The 17,150-nt window shown below is 39.7% G+C and overlaps 1 protein-coding gene across 1 annotated transcript in view; it reads right to left on the minus strand.

The window, feature by feature from the left end:
• Nucleotides 1-1,003: 1,003 nt before the first annotated feature.
• Nucleotides 1,004-17,150, minus strand: part of Yipf4 (Yip1 domain family, member 4) — a 27,560-nt gene continuing 11,413 nt past the window's right edge. Inside the window, exons 2-6 of the mRNA XM_013013795.1 lie at nt 15,180-15,333; nt 11,789-11,960; nt 8,161-8,238; nt 5,823-5,936; nt 1,004-2,048 (exon numbers count right to left, since the gene is read on the minus strand). Of these exons, the coding sequence (XP_012869249.1) occupies nt 1,911-2,048; nt 5,823-5,936; nt 8,161-8,238; nt 11,789-11,960; nt 15,180-15,333 (656 nt within the window). The 3' untranslated portion in view covers nt 1,004-1,910. The remainder of the gene's footprint in view (nt 2,049-5,822; nt 5,937-8,160; nt 8,239-11,788; nt 11,961-15,179; nt 15,334-17,150) is intronic.

The following is a 17,150-nucleotide window of genomic DNA, read 5'->3' on the forward strand; positions in this document are numbered from 1 at the left end:
AACCCTCAGTGGAAGCCCCAAAACAGAGACAAACTGATATACACACACAGAAAACTGCTTAGTGGCAACAATTATAGAAGAACCTTTTTCTTTTCTTTTTTATTCCTGGTGCTGCTACTTGGGCTTGACCTAAATTGCACTTTTGCATGGCTTTTTTTTTCTTTTTTCTTTTTGGTGCTGGTTCTGGGACTTGAACTCAAGGCCTGGCCGCTGTTCCCTGAGTTAGTACTTTACCACTTGAGCCACAGCTTCACTTCTAGCTTTTTGATAGTCAACTGGAGGTAAGTCTCACGGACTCTCCTTCCCAGGCTGGTTTCAGCCGCCTGAGTAGCTATGATTACAGGTGTAGCTCTGAAATGCTAATCTATGGTAACAAGTGACTGGTCACAGGGATCTTGTAAGTGTGACAAATCGCTACATTACAGTTACTGCTTCTATGGCCACAGACCCTTCCTTCCTTCCTTAAGTTCTAGAATATCTCTGGTGCTCTTCTTCATTTTTCTAATGCTGCTTTAAAAGAACAGCATTATAATTTTCAACATGGTAGCTCAAAAGTGCTTTGCATTTTTCCAGTGATTATCTTTTCTGGCTTGAAGGTGTGGCTTGGTGGTACCAGTACTTGGTAAGAATGTATGAGGCTCTGGATCAGATCCTCAGTCCCCCAAAGAAGATAATAAAATAAACTTTTCTTTCGTTTTTGCTTTGGTGTGAGAAGGAAGGAAGAAAGATGAACTTGATACCGTTCTAGTTTAGGCTTGCATGTAGCTGGTGAACAAGTTTGCTAAGGAACACATACCAAGAACATTACCATACTGAAGACAGTGGTGAATCCTTCCAGATAAAAACCACAGGATTTTCTACTTTATGAACATAAATGAAACATTTTCCTCTACAATTTCACTAATAAAAATTGCTTGATACTTTCCTTAGCAAAAACTGTACATTTGTTAAGACAGTAACTAATATTTGTTAAAAGTATCAAGTAATACAAGACAAAGTGTTATAAAACAAAACACACAGCTGGAAAACATTTTATTTTCTACATCATATAACATTGTTTAGGACCATAGGATTTTAAAGATCTCTTTCCTGCAATTTTTCTGATTTAGGAATAGCACTAAAAAATATTACTGATGCTATAAATATTATTGTTTTCCTATATATTAACGATTTTAATGACTGCTATATCCATTATACCTCTTGCTCCTTTGGTCAGAAAGATAAAACAAAAACTTTAAGTCAGATGTTAAACATTCAAAATGGTTTTTAAAAGCATATCCACACAAACCAAATCTACATTAGCAACTATTATTTTTAAAATGATATACAATTTAAAAAACAAATTTAAAATTCTCAATAAAAAATATTAATGGCCAAATTAAAGAAAATTTAAGCATCAGATTTAGTATCTTAATTTTTAGGCTATTAAGAAATATATTTTGTGAATAAGAATTATTTCATAAATATATATGTATAAATATAAATATTTATCTACAGGATCTGCAATGTAGGAGAAAACTCTTTAAAGAAAAAAAATTGCACTTTTCGATTATTAGGACATTGTCAGATTTATCCTTCAAGTGAAGTGTAATTACCGATTCAGGTGCTTTTGGCACAAGTTTTTAGGTGAATATGACACAATGTTAAAAACACAATGCTTTTATATTTTATTCACTGGAATATGAAGAATCAAACAGAATATAGGATTCTGACCAAAAAAAATCCCAGATAACTAATTGTTTAATTAAATACAAAAAATATTGTTTTTAAAAAGACCTTAAACCTTTAGCCTTTACATCTGGAATGTGTAAATTTTTACCAGCAACATTTTCTTCAATCCCTTCAGCAAGAATTCCCAGCCTACACACAAATGTAACATCATTTTTTTTTCCACTCAAGTATGACTTGGCTCACACTCCAGTATATAAAGACAAAAAATAAATGTATAATAAAAAGATTGGATAAATCAGGAGAGGCTTTTTGGTCTTGAATTCTTCACCCACTAACAATGAAGCAGCACTGTAGGCAGCCCAAAACACACCAAACAGCTTAAAAAAAAGACAAAGGGCAGCATGTTAGCAAATAAATTAACTTTTGGCTGTTGTAAAGGATAAAAATAGTGTTTATGATATACAAAAAAACAGTAATAGTAAATAATGTTCATGTTCATTTGATTCCTTAACTTCTGTATATGTGGTATATTTCTTTTTCTTTTGATTCCTTAACTTCTGTATATGTGGTATATTTCTTTTTTTTTTCTTTTTTTTGTCTGTCATGGGGCTTGAACTCTGGGGCCTGGGCGCTGTCCCTCAGCTCTTCAGATCAAGGCTAGTGCTCTACCACTTGAGTCACAGTGCCACTTCCGGCTTTTTTCTTTTTGCTTATGTGGTGCTGAGGAATCGAACCCAGGGCCTCATGAATGTGAGGCAAGCACTCTACCACTGAGCCATCTTCCCAGCCCGTATGCAGTATATTTCTATCAAACTTTAATTACAACAATAAGTTGGTGTGCCTACCAAAAAGGAAATGTGGAGTACTTGCACTGGTTATGTTATTCATGTCATTTCATCCCCTCATTTAAAATAAGGTCTCACTATGTGGCCCAGGTTGACCCTGAACTCAGCTCTCTCACCTCAGCTCTGGAGTGCTGACATGACAAATGTACACAACTGTCTGGCTGAATTAGAACTTCTAAATAAAAGTTCTAGTTATCAGCCTTTTAAACATATATCTCTGGTGATTATGATCAGGCAAACTTAAAAAAAATAAACAATTATTGGGCCATACTGATGAAAGAAGTTTGATCCTCAGAGAGTAAAACAAATTTCCATTTTTATTCTTTTAAATAGGAAAGCAAAGTGAAAATTTTATATACTACTAATTTACTTTTGTCAGTCCTGGGACTTGAACTCAAGGCCTTGAGCATTTTTGCTCAAGGCTAAGGGATCTACCATTTTGAGCCACAGCTCCACCTCTGGTTTTGGGGTGGTTATTTGGAGATGAAGAGTCCCATGGGCTTCCCTGTCTAGGCAGGTTTTAACCAGGATCCTCAGATCTCAGCCTCTTGAGCAGCTAAAATTACAGGCATAAGCTACCTAATCCGACACTACTTTTTTTATGTTTTTAGAAATATATAACACAAAGTGCAATAAAAAGGAGGAAAAAAAATCACATCTTGGTCAAGAGTTTAATAAATAAAATACAGTGTGTTATTCTAATAATACACATACTTAATTTTAAATTAATTTCACTGGAAACCTAGTACTTATAAAACAAAGTTACTGAACACATTTTGCTGCATAAAATAAGGGAAGAAATTCCCAGAAAAAAAATCAGGCAAGCTGGGGCCTGGTGGCTCACACCTGTAATCCTAGCTATTCAGGAGGCTGAGATCTGAGGATTGCCATTTGAAACCAGCCTGGCTAGGAAAGTTTGTGAGAGTCTCACCTCCAAAAAACCACTGAAAAAAACCTAGGAGTAAAGCTGTGGCTCTAAGTGGTAGAATGCAGCCTTGAGCAAACAAAGCTTAGGAACAGTGCCCAACCTCTGAGTACAAACCCCAGGACTGTCAAAAACAAAAAACAGCCAGGCGCTGGTGTCTCCTGCCTGTAATCCTAGCTATTCAGGAGGCTGAGATCTGAGGATCATGGTTCAAAGCCAGCCCGGGCAGGAAAGTCTGTGAGATTCTTATCTACAATAAACCACTAGAAAACCGGAAGTGGTGCTGTGGCTCAAGCGGTGGAGCGCTCGCCTTGAACTGAAGAGCTGAGGGACAGCGCCCAAGCCCAGAGGTCAAGCCCCATGACTGACCAAAAAAAAACAACAAAAAAACAAAAACCAAAAAAACTTAAAATAGAAACTGACTTGAAACACATCTTTTTTTTTTTTGCTAGTCCTTTGAACTGCAATCCTCAGATATCAGCCTCTTGAATAGCTAGGATGACAGGTGTGAGCCACCAAGGTCCAGAAATATTGATATCTTTATGCTGAATGTTTTTTGCTTTTTCTTTTCTTTTTTTTGCGGGGAGGGGGTCCGGTCGTGGGGCCTGAACTCTGGGCCTGGGCACTGTCCCTCAGCAATTCAGGTCAAGGCTAGCACTCTACCACTTGAGCCACAGCGCCACTTCCAGCTTTTTTTTTCTTTTGCTTACGTGGTGCTGAGGAATTGAACGCAGGGCCTCATGCATGCAAGGCAAGCGCTCTACCACTGAGCCACCTTCCCAGCCCCTGTTTTTTGTTTTTTGAGAGTTTTCTGTGTACTGTGGAATGTTTAGCAGCATCCTTGCAAATAATACCCTCTCCCTGCTCTGTGACTCAAATATTCATCTAGACATTGACAGATGTCCCAGGGGGAGCAAAAGTGACTTCAGTTCAGAAAAAAACATTAGTATAGAGTTGAAAAAAATGGATACTGGAAGACTGACTCAAAATGTATTTGGGATGGTCTAACTTTCTACTATTCTTTTATCAAAAGGAAAAGAAACTCCACAAAGTAGTAATCCAGGCATACAAAAAAGTGTAAGAATATGCATGAAATAAAATTATAATCTAATTCCTTTTGTTCACCTTGATTAGATTTTTTTGTTCTAAATGGTTTGACTGAGATATTATAGGATTTAATGTGAAATAAAAGCACTTGATATGGATTGTATATTTCTTGGGTGTGTGTGCATGCCCAAGTGTGTGATCACATGTGCCAGTACTGGGGCTAGAACTCTAGAGCTTTACAATCTTGCTTATCTTTCCTGCTCATGGCTGGTGCTTTGCCATTTGAACCATACCTTATAGCTTTTTGTTGGCTAATTGGAAGTAAGAATTTCCTGAATAATTATTTTCTGGCCAGACTGGCTCTGAGCTTGATACTAAGATCTCAACTTCCTAAGTAGCTTCAACTTTCCAAGTAACTAGAATTATAGGCATGACACACTGGCACCTGACTTTTTTCTTATTGCACAAGTGATCAGATTGGGAACTGGAGGTTTGACTTAGTGTTCAAACATACAATGATGACCTCAAAATAATCCTGTATATTTATAGTAGGCACTCAAGTAATAGTTGTAGTTACTCTGTGCCAAGCATTATGTATGCACTAGGCACACATTCTTTAAAATTTTCACAACAAACACTAGGAAACACTGGAAAACATAGTAGTTAAGAAACTGTAAGAACAACACTGGAAGTGGAGCTGTGACTCAACTGGTAGAGAACTAGCTGTGAGCAAAAAAATGTTGAGACAGCACCTAAGCCCCAAGTTCAAGCCCCAGGAAAACACACACACACACACACACACACACACACACACACACACACACACACACACACACACACACACACACACACTAAAAAGGGCAGAACAAGGATTTGAATTCAGGATTAGTACTAAAACCTACATCCTTTAATATTTGATGCCCAATTCTAAAAGGAAACATTGCTGGGCACCAGTGGTTCACGGCTATAATCCTGACTACTCAGGTAGCTGAGATCTGAGGATTGCAGCTCAAAGCCAGCCTGTGTAGCAAAGTCCAGGAGACTCTTATGTCCAATTAACCACCAGAAAACCACAAGTGGTAGAGCACTAGCTAGCCTTGAGCAAAAGAGCCCAGGGACAGTGCCCAGGTCCAGAGTTCAAGCCCCGACTGACAAAAATAAATAAACAAATTAACAAAATATACTTGGTAAAAATCAGTAAGCAAGTTTACTGTTCCAAAACACTATCAACAACTTGATAAATAGTTTTGGATCATGCTATTCTTATCTGGATGACAAGTATAGTTTCACTACTGGAAAAAAGTAAACTATATAATTCATACTACACAACTTACTTTTATAAGTGTAGATACCACTTCAAATGATCCAACCACCACAAGTACTGGGGCTATGACAATGAGAGGAAGTAATGAATATCCTATAACTCCAAGAACTTGGCCATATGCAACCTGTGAATTTTCAAAATTTTAAGTAAGTATTATAGGAATCACAGTATTCATGTTAATCATTATCAATATCATGTATTCTTTATTGTATGTATCTTAGCATGAGAACTAAGAAATTAATGTATCATACCCACTATATTTCAAATTATCATAGTCCATCATGTTCCTGGGTCTTCACAAACTGCCATGATTTCATTTAGTATCAGTTTGCCAACTGCTCAAATCTGTATCTCTAGCCCCATTTCTGCTTAAACTCCAGAATTTTATATCATTTTTGTTCTATTTTTTTTTTTGGGTCGGTCATGGGGCTTGAACTCTGGGCTTGGGCGTTGTCCCTCAGCTCTTCAGTTCAAGGTGAGCGCTCTACCGCTTGAGCCACAGCGCCACTTCCGGTTTTCTAGTGGTTTATTGGAGATAAGAGTCTCATAGACTTTCCTGCCCGGGCTGGCTTTGAACCAGGATCCTCAGATCTCAACCTCCTGAGTAGCTGGGATTACAGGCATGAGCCACCGGCGCCCGGCTTATTCTATTTATCACAGTAGCAAAACATATTTTTATATATCAGGTTAAAAATATGTCTAGGATATAAGAATAAGAATTATTTAAGAGCCGGGCATAGGTGGTTCAGACCTGTAGTCCTAACTACTCAGGAGGCTGAGATCTGAGGATCACGGTTCAAAGCCAGCCCGGGCCCGGAAAGTCTGTGAGACTCTTATCTCCAATAAACCACTAGAAAACCGGAAGTGGCGCTGTGGCTCAAGAGATAGTGTTTGCCTTGAGCTGGAGAGCACAGGGACGGCGCCCAGGACCAGAGTTCAACCCCCCCCCCCCTGCCCCGGCCAACAACAACAAAAAAAAGATTTAAGAATTCCAGGGGAGTGTGATAGCTTAGGTCTGTAGTCCTAGTACTCAAGAAGCTCAAATGGGTAACAAGTTTTAGGGCAGGCTGGGATAGACAGTGAGACTTTGAAGAATCTATCTCAAAACAAAATGAAACAAAACAAAGCAATCTGCCATATGTGAAGAACAGTTTTTATAGATGTTACTCTAAATTTATTTTGCTTTTAGGTTAAGATGTTGCATCGGGTATATACATCCAATTATTACTTCCTCTTGAAATTCCATTAAAAAGGAAGGGAAAGAAGTCATGCCTGGTGGCATGTGTCTATAATCCCAGCACACAGGAGTCTGAGAAACAAGGATCTTGATTTCAAGGATGGCCAGCCTGGGCTACGTAGTGAGACCCTGACCCCCCAAAAAGGGGAGGAGGGCATGGGGGCTGGAAGAGTGGCAGCCTAGCAAACATGAGACTTTGAGTTCCAACCTCAGTTTTGCCAAAACACAAGCATACAAGTACACAAGCACACACACAAACGCACACACAAAATACAAAGTGTGGTGACTCAAGCCTGTAATCCCAGCTAGACTTGCAAAGTGGAGAGCAGGACCATCACAGTTCTATAGGAGCCTAGGCAAAAAAGCAAGAAAGCTGAAAGTGGTGGGCAAAATCTGTCATTCCAGCTATGTGGAAATTTAAGTAGGAGAAACGCCATCCAGGCTTACTGTGGAAAAAAATTTGAGATGAAAGATGGCTAAATTATATTGCCTAGGAACATATGTTGACAAAATAAAAATATATAAGAAAATATCTAAGTCTACTTGAGAACTGTTGTAACCATTGTATGCTTCCTCAAAAGCAGTACATTATTTGATAAAGGATGGTATCTTTCCTTTTCTCTTTACTTTTTTTTTTTTTTGGCCGGTCATGGGGACTGAACTCTGGGGCTGGGCCCAGTCCCTCAGCTCTTCAGCTCAAAGCTAGTGGTCTACCACTTGAGCCACAGCACCACTTCTGGCTTTTTCTGATTATGTGGTACTGAGGAATAAAACTCAGGGCCTCATGCATGCAAGGAAAGCACTCTACCACTGAGCCACCTACCCAGCCCCCATGACACTCTTATCTCTAATTAACCACTAGAAAACCAGAAGTGGTGCTGTGGCTCAAGTGGTAGAGTGCTAGCCTTGAGCTGAAGAGCTGAGGGACAGCGCCCAGGCTCAGAGTTCAAGACCCATGACCAATTAAAAAAAAAAAAAGGAAAAGAAAGGAACTAATATAACTTAAAAGCAATTCTGGCATAAGAAACATTATAATGGCCACTCTTAGTGAGAGAGTACCTGCAGTAAAGCTTATAACAAACAAAAGCAGCTTTGTGAATTAACTACTTACTTCTCCACCAAGAACTCTGGCCAGTAAGAAAATTGTCAGTGACCCAAATATCCAAATGGTTATAATCCATGAGACCACCTAAAAGGGGAAAACAAATTTTTTATGCTACTCAACAAGGTGATAATTTTTCAGGAATTCTATATTCTATCATTTATGACAATGTTGACATACCCAATTTCAGAAAACAGAGGTAACATCAGTTCTCCAGTACACTTGGTAAGAATGTAGTATGGTCCGGCATTGGCAGCTCAAGCCTGTAATCCTAGCTACTCAGAAGTCTGATATCTAAGAATCATGATTTGAAGATAGCCTGAGTAGGACAGTCTATAAAGCTGTCAAATTAACTACCACAAAGCCAGAAACTGAGCCATGGCTTAAGTGGTAGAGTACTAGCCTTAAACAAGAAACCTGAGGGGGGCTGGGAAGGTGGATCAGTGGTAGAGCGCTTGCCTTGCATGCATGAGGCCCTGGGTTCGATTCCTCAGCACCACATAAGCAGAAATAGCTAGAAGTTGCATTGTGGTAGAGCACTAGCCTTGAGCTGAAGAGCTGAGGGACAGCGCCCAGACCCAGAGTTCAGGCCCCACGACCGGACCCCCCCCCCAAAAAAAAAACCCTGAGGGACATCATCCAGACCCTGAGTTTAAGCCTGAAGACCAATACACACACAAAAAAAATTGCAGTGTGTAATACAATTGCATAACCAAACTGAAAATAAAGTATCAATTACCTAAATAAACATTAGTAGTTCAAGATATATATATAATAAAAAATTTTAAAAGTAAAAAGTATTTAGTACCAATCCCTTCCGTTATAGCACACTTCACGGAAAACTTTTTGCTATTGTTGTTGATTGTGGGGCCTCAACTCTGGGCCTGGGCGCTGTCCCTCAACCCTTCAGTTCAAGGCTAGCACTATACCACTTGAGCCACAGTGCCACTTCCCGTTTTCTGGTGATTAATTGGAGATAAGAGTCTCCTGGACTTTCCTGCCTAGGCTGGCTTTGAACCATGATCTTCAGATCTCAGCCTCCTGAGTAGCTAGGATTACAGGCATGAGCCACCGGTATCTAGCCAAAGTCATTCTTTTTTTAAAATTCATTAATTTCTTTACACATAACTGAAAGTGTAGTTATAGTACATGTTATTTACAACTGCAGTAATGTATTGCAAAATAAATTATCTAGAAGGCAGCAGCAAAAGAACATTGTGAATGTATATAAAACTGTACAGCATTTGCAGATATAGAGCAGATTGACAATCTGCTCTGGAAGTCTTTTTTTTTTTTTTTGGGTCGGTCATGGCGTTTGAACGCTGGGCCTGGGCGCTGTCCCTCAGCGCTTCAGCTCAAGCCTAGCACTTTCCCACTTGAGCCACAGTGCCACTTCCGGTCTTCTGTTGGTTTATTGGAGATAAGAGTTTCATGGACTTCCGTGCCTAGGCTGGCTTTGAACCTTGATCCTCAGATCTCAGCCTCCTGAATAGCCAGGATTACAGATGTGAGCAACCAGCACCTGGCTTCTGGAAATCTTTGAAACACTCTAATACACATTTTATAATAGAATATGGAATACCTTTCAGGTAATTTTAATTCCTCAGGCTTAGTTTAATGAGAAAGGTAAATATTTAAAAGTCTGTCTTCCCAAGGTTCTACAAATAACATTTCACTATGAAAACAAAGACTGATTGCCTAGATCTTAGTTTCTCTGTCTCTAACTCTGTCTGTCTGTCTTTCTCTCTATATATATTTGTGTCGGTGTTGGGCTTGAACTTTGGGCCTGGGCATTGTCCCTCAGCTCCTCAGCTCAAGGCTAGCACTCTACCACTTGAGCCACAGCACCACTTACAACATTTTCTGCTTATGTGGTGCTGAGGAATCGAACCCAGGGCCTCATGTATGCAAAGCAAGCACTCTACCACTGAGCCACCTTCCCAGACCTCAAAGTATTTTTAACTAAAGGGACTAAGAAATGGTTGCTTATAGAACTAGGGCAGCAAAAAAAGAGAAGATTAGTTTGCAAAGATTTTGTGGAATCAAAGGAAAAAAGTTCTCAAAAACAGGATGGATGGAGTCAGGCTCATACCTGTAATTCTAGCTACTCAGGAGACTGAAATTTTTAGGATTGCGGTTCAAACACAGTCCAGGCAGGAAAGTCTGTGAGAATCCCATCTCCAATTAACTACAAGAAAACCAGAAGTGGAGCTGTAGCTCAAAGTGGTAGAGGGCTAACCTTGAGCAAAAGAACTAACGGACAACACTCAGGGCTTGAGTTCCAGGCCCTGAGTTTAAAGCCCACAACCACCAACAACAATGAAAATAGGATGGAGTTGTACTGTTGTAATATATTGCTGAAATACTTTTTTGTCATTGGGCTTGAACTCAGGGCCTGGGTACTGTCTCTGAACTTTTTCACTCAGGGCTAACGTTCTAGTACTTTGAATCAAAGCACCTGGTAGTTAATTGGAGATGAGTGTCAAGGACTTTCCTGACTGTGCTGGCTTTGAATCGTGATCCTCAGATCTCAGCCTCCTTGAGTCCCTAAGATTACAGGTGTGAGCTACAGCTCCTGGCTCTGAAATACATGTTTGTGTTGTGGAATTTGTATAGCTATTCACTACAGTCGTAACAACAAATTAATTAATTTCCTAATCCCTTACAGTAAAGTTATTTCATACTCCCTTTAGTCTGAAACTGGGAATGAAAGAGTGCTACATATATCTTGTGTTTGTGTGATAAAAAAAAAAAAAACGTGAGAGCATGATAAAGTGACTAAAATATCAGTAGTAAATAAAAAAATTAATAGAATCCTTGTCATCATTTATGAAAAGAAGTGTTGAATTAAAAAACAAAATTAAAACTGAATAAAAGGGCTGGGTATTGGTGGCTTACATCTGAAATCTTAGCTACTAAGGAGGCTGAGATCTGAGGATCACAGTTCAAAGCTAGCCTGGGCAGTAAAGTCCCAAGTGGTAGAGCACCAGCTCTGTGCAAAAAAAGCTCAGGGACAATGCTCAGTCCCTAAATTCAAGCTCTAATACCAGCACCAGAAAAATAAAGGAAATAACATAATTATGGGCTGGAAAGGTGGCTCAGTGGTAGAGCACTTGCCTTGCATGTATGAGGCCCTGGGTTCGATTCCTCAGCACCACATAAGCAAAAAAGAAAAAACCAGAAGTGGCGCTGTGGCTCAAGTGGTAGAGTGCTAGCCTTGAGCTGAAGAGCTAAGGGACAGCGTCCAGGCCCAGAGTTCAGGCCCCACGACTGGACAAAAAAAAAAAAAACCACATAATTATACATTACACATTAGATTTCAAAGTCTTCATTTCTTGGGGAGTTAGAAGAAAATGAGCAGCAATTCTGAGCACTCCTGGCCATTCTCACATTCAGTCAGATGGGACTACTTCCATCTATTTACATCAGTGCCATACAAATATTAAAACTTCTATGAATGACAATATAGAAAACTTGAAAGCACCAATCTAAGATACTCCTCATTTATTATACAACAGTTTTAGTAATACACAAGACAAAACATTTCTCAGATATAATATACTAATATTAAGAATATTTGATTACAGATTTTTAAACTCAAAAGATTTTGAATTTACATAAAATAAGCTTTACTTACCCTAAACTGTCCATATAATGAGATCATGGAAAAGAAAAGAACAACTGCCAGAGGACCCCAAAAGTCAGGATTGTCTCTCACCACTTGTCTATTAAAACCAAGTGATGGCATTGGCATCAAAACACATCGGATTTTGTAATAGATATCCTTCAGATCAATATCCAATTCTTCCCTATAATTTTAAAATAAAAATTCTCAAAATACATATAGTTTTGAATACTAAAAGTTTCAAAAGAACCTAAAAGTTTAAATATGACAATATGATATCATAGGTCAACAAAATGCAAGCACGTGAAGTACCATATTTACTGATTCACAAGGAAACTAGTCCAACTTTAGAGATGTTTCAACATTTCATCATCTCTAAATTTAGGTAGATCTCACAATTGTTACTGTTTTAAATTGTTGTTAGGCCAAATACATCCCAGATCTGTCTTTCTTTCCTTTTGCCAATCTTCTGGAGGTACTATCAATTTAAAACAAATCTCAATGAAATTTAAATACAAATTACTTCTTGGGAGGTAGAATCAGGAAGATGGGAAAGTTTTAGGCCATCCTAGGTTACACAGTGAGCTCAAGGCCAGCACGGGTCACAGAGTAGACCCTGTCTCTACACAAGCAAGCATGGATGCTAGTGTTTTACACCTATACTCCTAGCTACTCAGAAGGCTGAGATCAGATCCAAAGCATCATGGTTCAAAGCCAATCTGGGCAGAAAAGTCCATGAGACTAAAATAACTAGCAAAAAAATTTATATAGGTATGGCTTAAGTAGTAGAGTGGTAGAGTGCCAGAGAAGCAAGCAAGTCAAGCAAGCACAAAGTCTTAAGTTCAGGCTCTGGTAGTGACAGAAAAAATTTAAAATTAGCTAGGTGCTGGTGGCTCATACCATATTCAAAAGGCTGAGATCTGAGGATTGTAGTTCAAAGCCAGCTTGGGAAGGAAAGTCTGTGAGATTCTTATCTCCAGTTAAAACACTAAAAAGGCAGAAATGGAGCTGTGGCTAGAGCACTAGCCTTGGACACAAAAAGCTCAGGGACAGCACCCACACCCTGAATTCAAGTCCCAGAACCAGCACAATAAATAAGTAAATAAATAAAATTAAATAATAAAGTTAGGCTCCAGTACCTCTGACCTGTAATCCTAACTACGCAGGAGGCTAAGATCTGAGTATTATGGTTCAAAGTCAGCGTAGGACTAGACAATCCATGTGATTCTTATCTCCAATTAACTGACAAAAAAAAGTCTTAGAAGGCTGAGAATGTGGCTTAGTGGTAGAGTGCTTGCCTAGCATGCATGAAGCCCTGGGTTCGAGTCCTCAGTACCACATACACAGAAACGGCTGTGCTGAGGCTCAAATGGTGCAAGCCTTGAGCAAAAGAAGCTCAGGGACAGTGCCAGGCCCTGAGTTCAAGCCCCAGGACTGATACCAAATGAAAGAAAGGAGTGGGGGATGGAGGAAGAGAGGAAAGGAGGAAGAGAGCAGAATCTGGTGGCTCATACCTATATCCTACCTACTGAGGAGGCTGAGATTTGAGGATCAAGGTTCAAACACAAATGTGAGAAACATTTATTTATTTAGTCATTCATGGTGCCTGAACGCTGGGCCTGGGCTCTGTCCCTCAGCTCTTCAGTTCAAGGCTAGTGCTCTACCACTTGAGCCACAGTGCCACTTCTGGCCTTTTCTGCTTATGTGGTGCTGAGGAATTGAACCCAGGGCCTCATGCATGCGAGGCAAGCACTCTACCACTGAGCCACCTTCCCAGCCCCTGCCTCCCCTCTAATCAGTAAAAATAAAAATGAAAAGGTATATATAGTAAAGCACCAGCAGAAAAAACTAAGCCAGAGCACAAGTCCCTGAGTTCAAGCCCCAGTACTAGCACAAGGAAGAAGAAAAAAAAAAAAGGGAAAAAATAGGCAAAGAAAGTAAAGCCAGGTGTGTTGGCACGTTCTATACTATACTCTCAGCAACTTGGGAAATGGAAATTAGGAAGATGCAGTTCGCTGCTGACCCTGTGCATGAATGCAAGATCCTATCCAGGAGAAGAAAAAAAAAACTAAGGTAAAAAGGACTGGGGACATAACTCAAATGGTAGAGCCCTTGACGAGTAATAAGCATGAAGCACTAAATTTAAGCTCCAGCAAATGTCAAACAAACAGAAGATCCCCAGAAAATACCAAAATTTCTGCTTCAGACTTTTTGGAAATATACTGGTAATTCAGACTGTAAATCTAAAGGAAAGCCAGTGTGGGGCTTTTATTCTAAGGGGAAATTTTTATCTTCAAACGTACAACCAAGTGCCAAATTGAGAAATTGTCCTAGATGCTCTATATGTGGGATTATTTCTCATTAATCCTTACATTAAGGAAACAGTCTCTCTCTCTCTCCCCCCCCCCTTTTTTTTCTGCTGGTTATTTTGAGATATGGTTTCACTTTCTGCCCGGGTACGCAGACTTCAGTCTGCTTAATTTAGTCTTCATATAACAGCTGGGATTATAGGAATGTATCACCATCTACTTTTGCTTCATGGAACCACAAAGAAAATTATACATACACATTCTTACAAACAGTGCTCAGACTCTGAGTTCAAGCTTTAGTATCAACACACACATACACAATTTTGGAAATCTTATGGGTGGGTGTATGAGTGCCTGTCTTGGAGCTTGAATTCAGGGCCTGGCCACTGTCCCTGAGTTTTTATGCTCAGGGCTAATATTCTACTGCTTGAACTCTTTGGTGGCTAAATGAAGATAAGAGTATCACACACTTTCCTGCCCACTCTGGCTTCAAATTGTGAGATCTTCAGATCTCAGCCTCCTGAGTAGCTATAACTATAGTTATGAGCCACTAGTGCCTGGCAAAACCTTAGTTTTAAACCTTAATATGAATTGTAAACACCAAAAGATTTGCTTTTTTTTGCCAGTCCAGAGGCTTGAACTTGGCCTGGGCACTGTCGCTCAAGGATAACGCTTTGCCACTTGAACCACAGTGACACTTGCAGCTTTTTCTGTTTACGTGGTACAGAGGAATCGAACCCAGGGCTTCATACATGCTAAGCAAGCACTCTATCACTAAGCCACATTCCCAGCCCAAGAATTGCAAGATCACTTGAGATAGCTGATATGCAGATAAACAGTCAGGAGTAAATTTTCTATGTGTGTGTGCATAGTACATGATTACCATTCTTTTAATTCTGGTCATTCTAAAGGTTTAAAAAAGAGATTAATGGTTCAGGTTTTTAAATTATTAGTTAATTCTGAAAATTCTTATAGATTTTTAGCACATAGGTTATTAAATCTCCCACAAAGTTTTAAATAAAACATTAAAGAATGTCAACATCCCACAAATTACATTTTAAACCAAATATACATATATATTATTTTTTACATACAAAAGTGGCTTGTTATCTTCAGGATCATCATCTTCAACTTCCAAAAGCCAGCCATAGCCTCTTTGTCTCAGAAATGTAGTAGCTGTGGATTCTTTGATAAAATCACCACCGAGGTTTAATTTGACATCTGAGGATGCTATAGAGCCACTGAGATCTTAGGAAAAAAAGAGGTAAAACATAAACCATGTAAAATGTATGACTCTTATTGAAAAGGAACACATTTCAAGTAACAATTATTTCACAATATTTGCTATTGACAGACCTGCAAATTTTGTATGTGACAGATACTTTACTTTTTATTTTGTAAGAATAAAACGAGGGGTTGGAGAAATGGCTCTAATGGTAGAGAGGCAAACAATGAGCAATGTGTCAGGTACCAAGTTTTAGTCTCTGTCTCAGAACCAAAAAAAGAATTGAAAAGACACACAAAAGATTTCATGGCTAAGGCCAGGAATGTGGCTCAGTGGTAGAATGCTTGCCTAGCATGCATGAAGCCCCAAGTTCAATTCCTCAGTACCACATAAACAGGAAAAACCAGAAGTGGTGCTATGGCTCAAATGGTAGATTCCAAGCCTTGAGCAAAAAAGAAGCTCAGGGACAGTGTCCAGGCCCTGAGTTCAAGTCCCATGATTGGCCAAAAAAAAAATTCATAGCTACCAGTCTAGACTCTAGACTTACAACAGTAACTATTAAAATTTAAATGGGAGCCAGGTGCTGATGGCTCATGCCTGTAATCCTAGCTACTCAGGAGGCTGAGATCTGAGGATCACAGTTCAAAGCCAGCCCAATAAACTACTCAGAAAAAGCCAAAAGTGGCACTATGGCTCAAGTGGTAGAGCGCTAGCTTTAAACACAGAGAGGCTCAGGGACTGAGCCCAGGTCCTGAGTTCAAGCCTCACAACCAACAAGAAAAAAAGGTTTTGTTCTGTTCTTTTGTTCTCCTTGCAGTGCTAGGGAACCCAGTTCCTCCAACATTCTAGGCACCCAATCTACTACCTATAAGCTCAGATCCTTAAAAAGTATGAGAGTGGGCTGGGAAGGTGGCTCAGTGGTAGAGCGCTTGCCCTGCATGCATGAGGCCCTGGGTTCGATTCCTCAGCACCACATAAGCAGAAATAGCTAGAAGTTGCATTGTGGTAGAGCACTAGCCTTGAGCTGAAGAGCTGAGGGACAGTGCCCAGGCCAAGGGTTCAGACCCCACGACCAAAAACAAAAAGTATGAGTTTACTCAGCTACAGATAAAGTTCACACATTTTTTGTTTTTGGGTCCGGTCATGGGGCCTGAACTCTGGGCCTGGGCGCTGTCCCTCAGCTCTTCAGCTCAAGGCTAGTGCTCTACCACTTGAGCCACAGTGCCACTTCCGGCTTTCTTCTTTTTGCTTATATGGTGCTGAGGAATCAAACCCAGGGCCTCAGGCATGCAAGGCAAGCGCTCTACCACTGAGCCACCTTCCCAGCCCAGTTCACACATTTTGTATTTATTATTCTTCCTCACCTAAAATTTAAAAATATTCCCTGTAGATACTGCCAGAATCTTTGTAGTTAAAAATTCTCTCAATTTTACTTTCTGCTAGTTTTATGTTAATAGACAAAGTGGTAGAATTTAAACTTCCATTTCTAATAGATACAAAGAATACTTTTTCTTAATTTAACAAAAGGAAGAGTTATAGTGACACTAGAGGTTTTGCAATTCTGAAGCTCCAAAGAACCTTAACTCCTGTTGCCTGGCCTGCAGTAAAGATTGCATTTAAAACTCTTAGTCTAAACTGGGCACTGGTGGCTCCTGCCTGTAAAACTAGCCACTCAGGAGGGTGAGATCTGAGGATCGTTGCTCAAAGCGAGCCCAGGCATCAACGTCTATAAAAACTCTTATCTCCAATAAACTACTCAGAAAAAGCCAGAAGTGGTGTTGTGGCTCAATGGCAGAGTGCCAGCCTTTACAAAAATAACCTCAGGAGGCTGGGAAGGTGA

This window comes from Dipodomys ordii, unplaced genomic scaffold (genome assembly GCF_000151885.1).
Source record: "Dipodomys ordii isolate 6190 unplaced genomic scaffold, Dord_2.0 Scaffold20, whole genome shotgun sequence".
NCBI lineage: Eukaryota > Metazoa > Chordata > Mammalia > Rodentia > Heteromyidae > Dipodomys > Dipodomys ordii.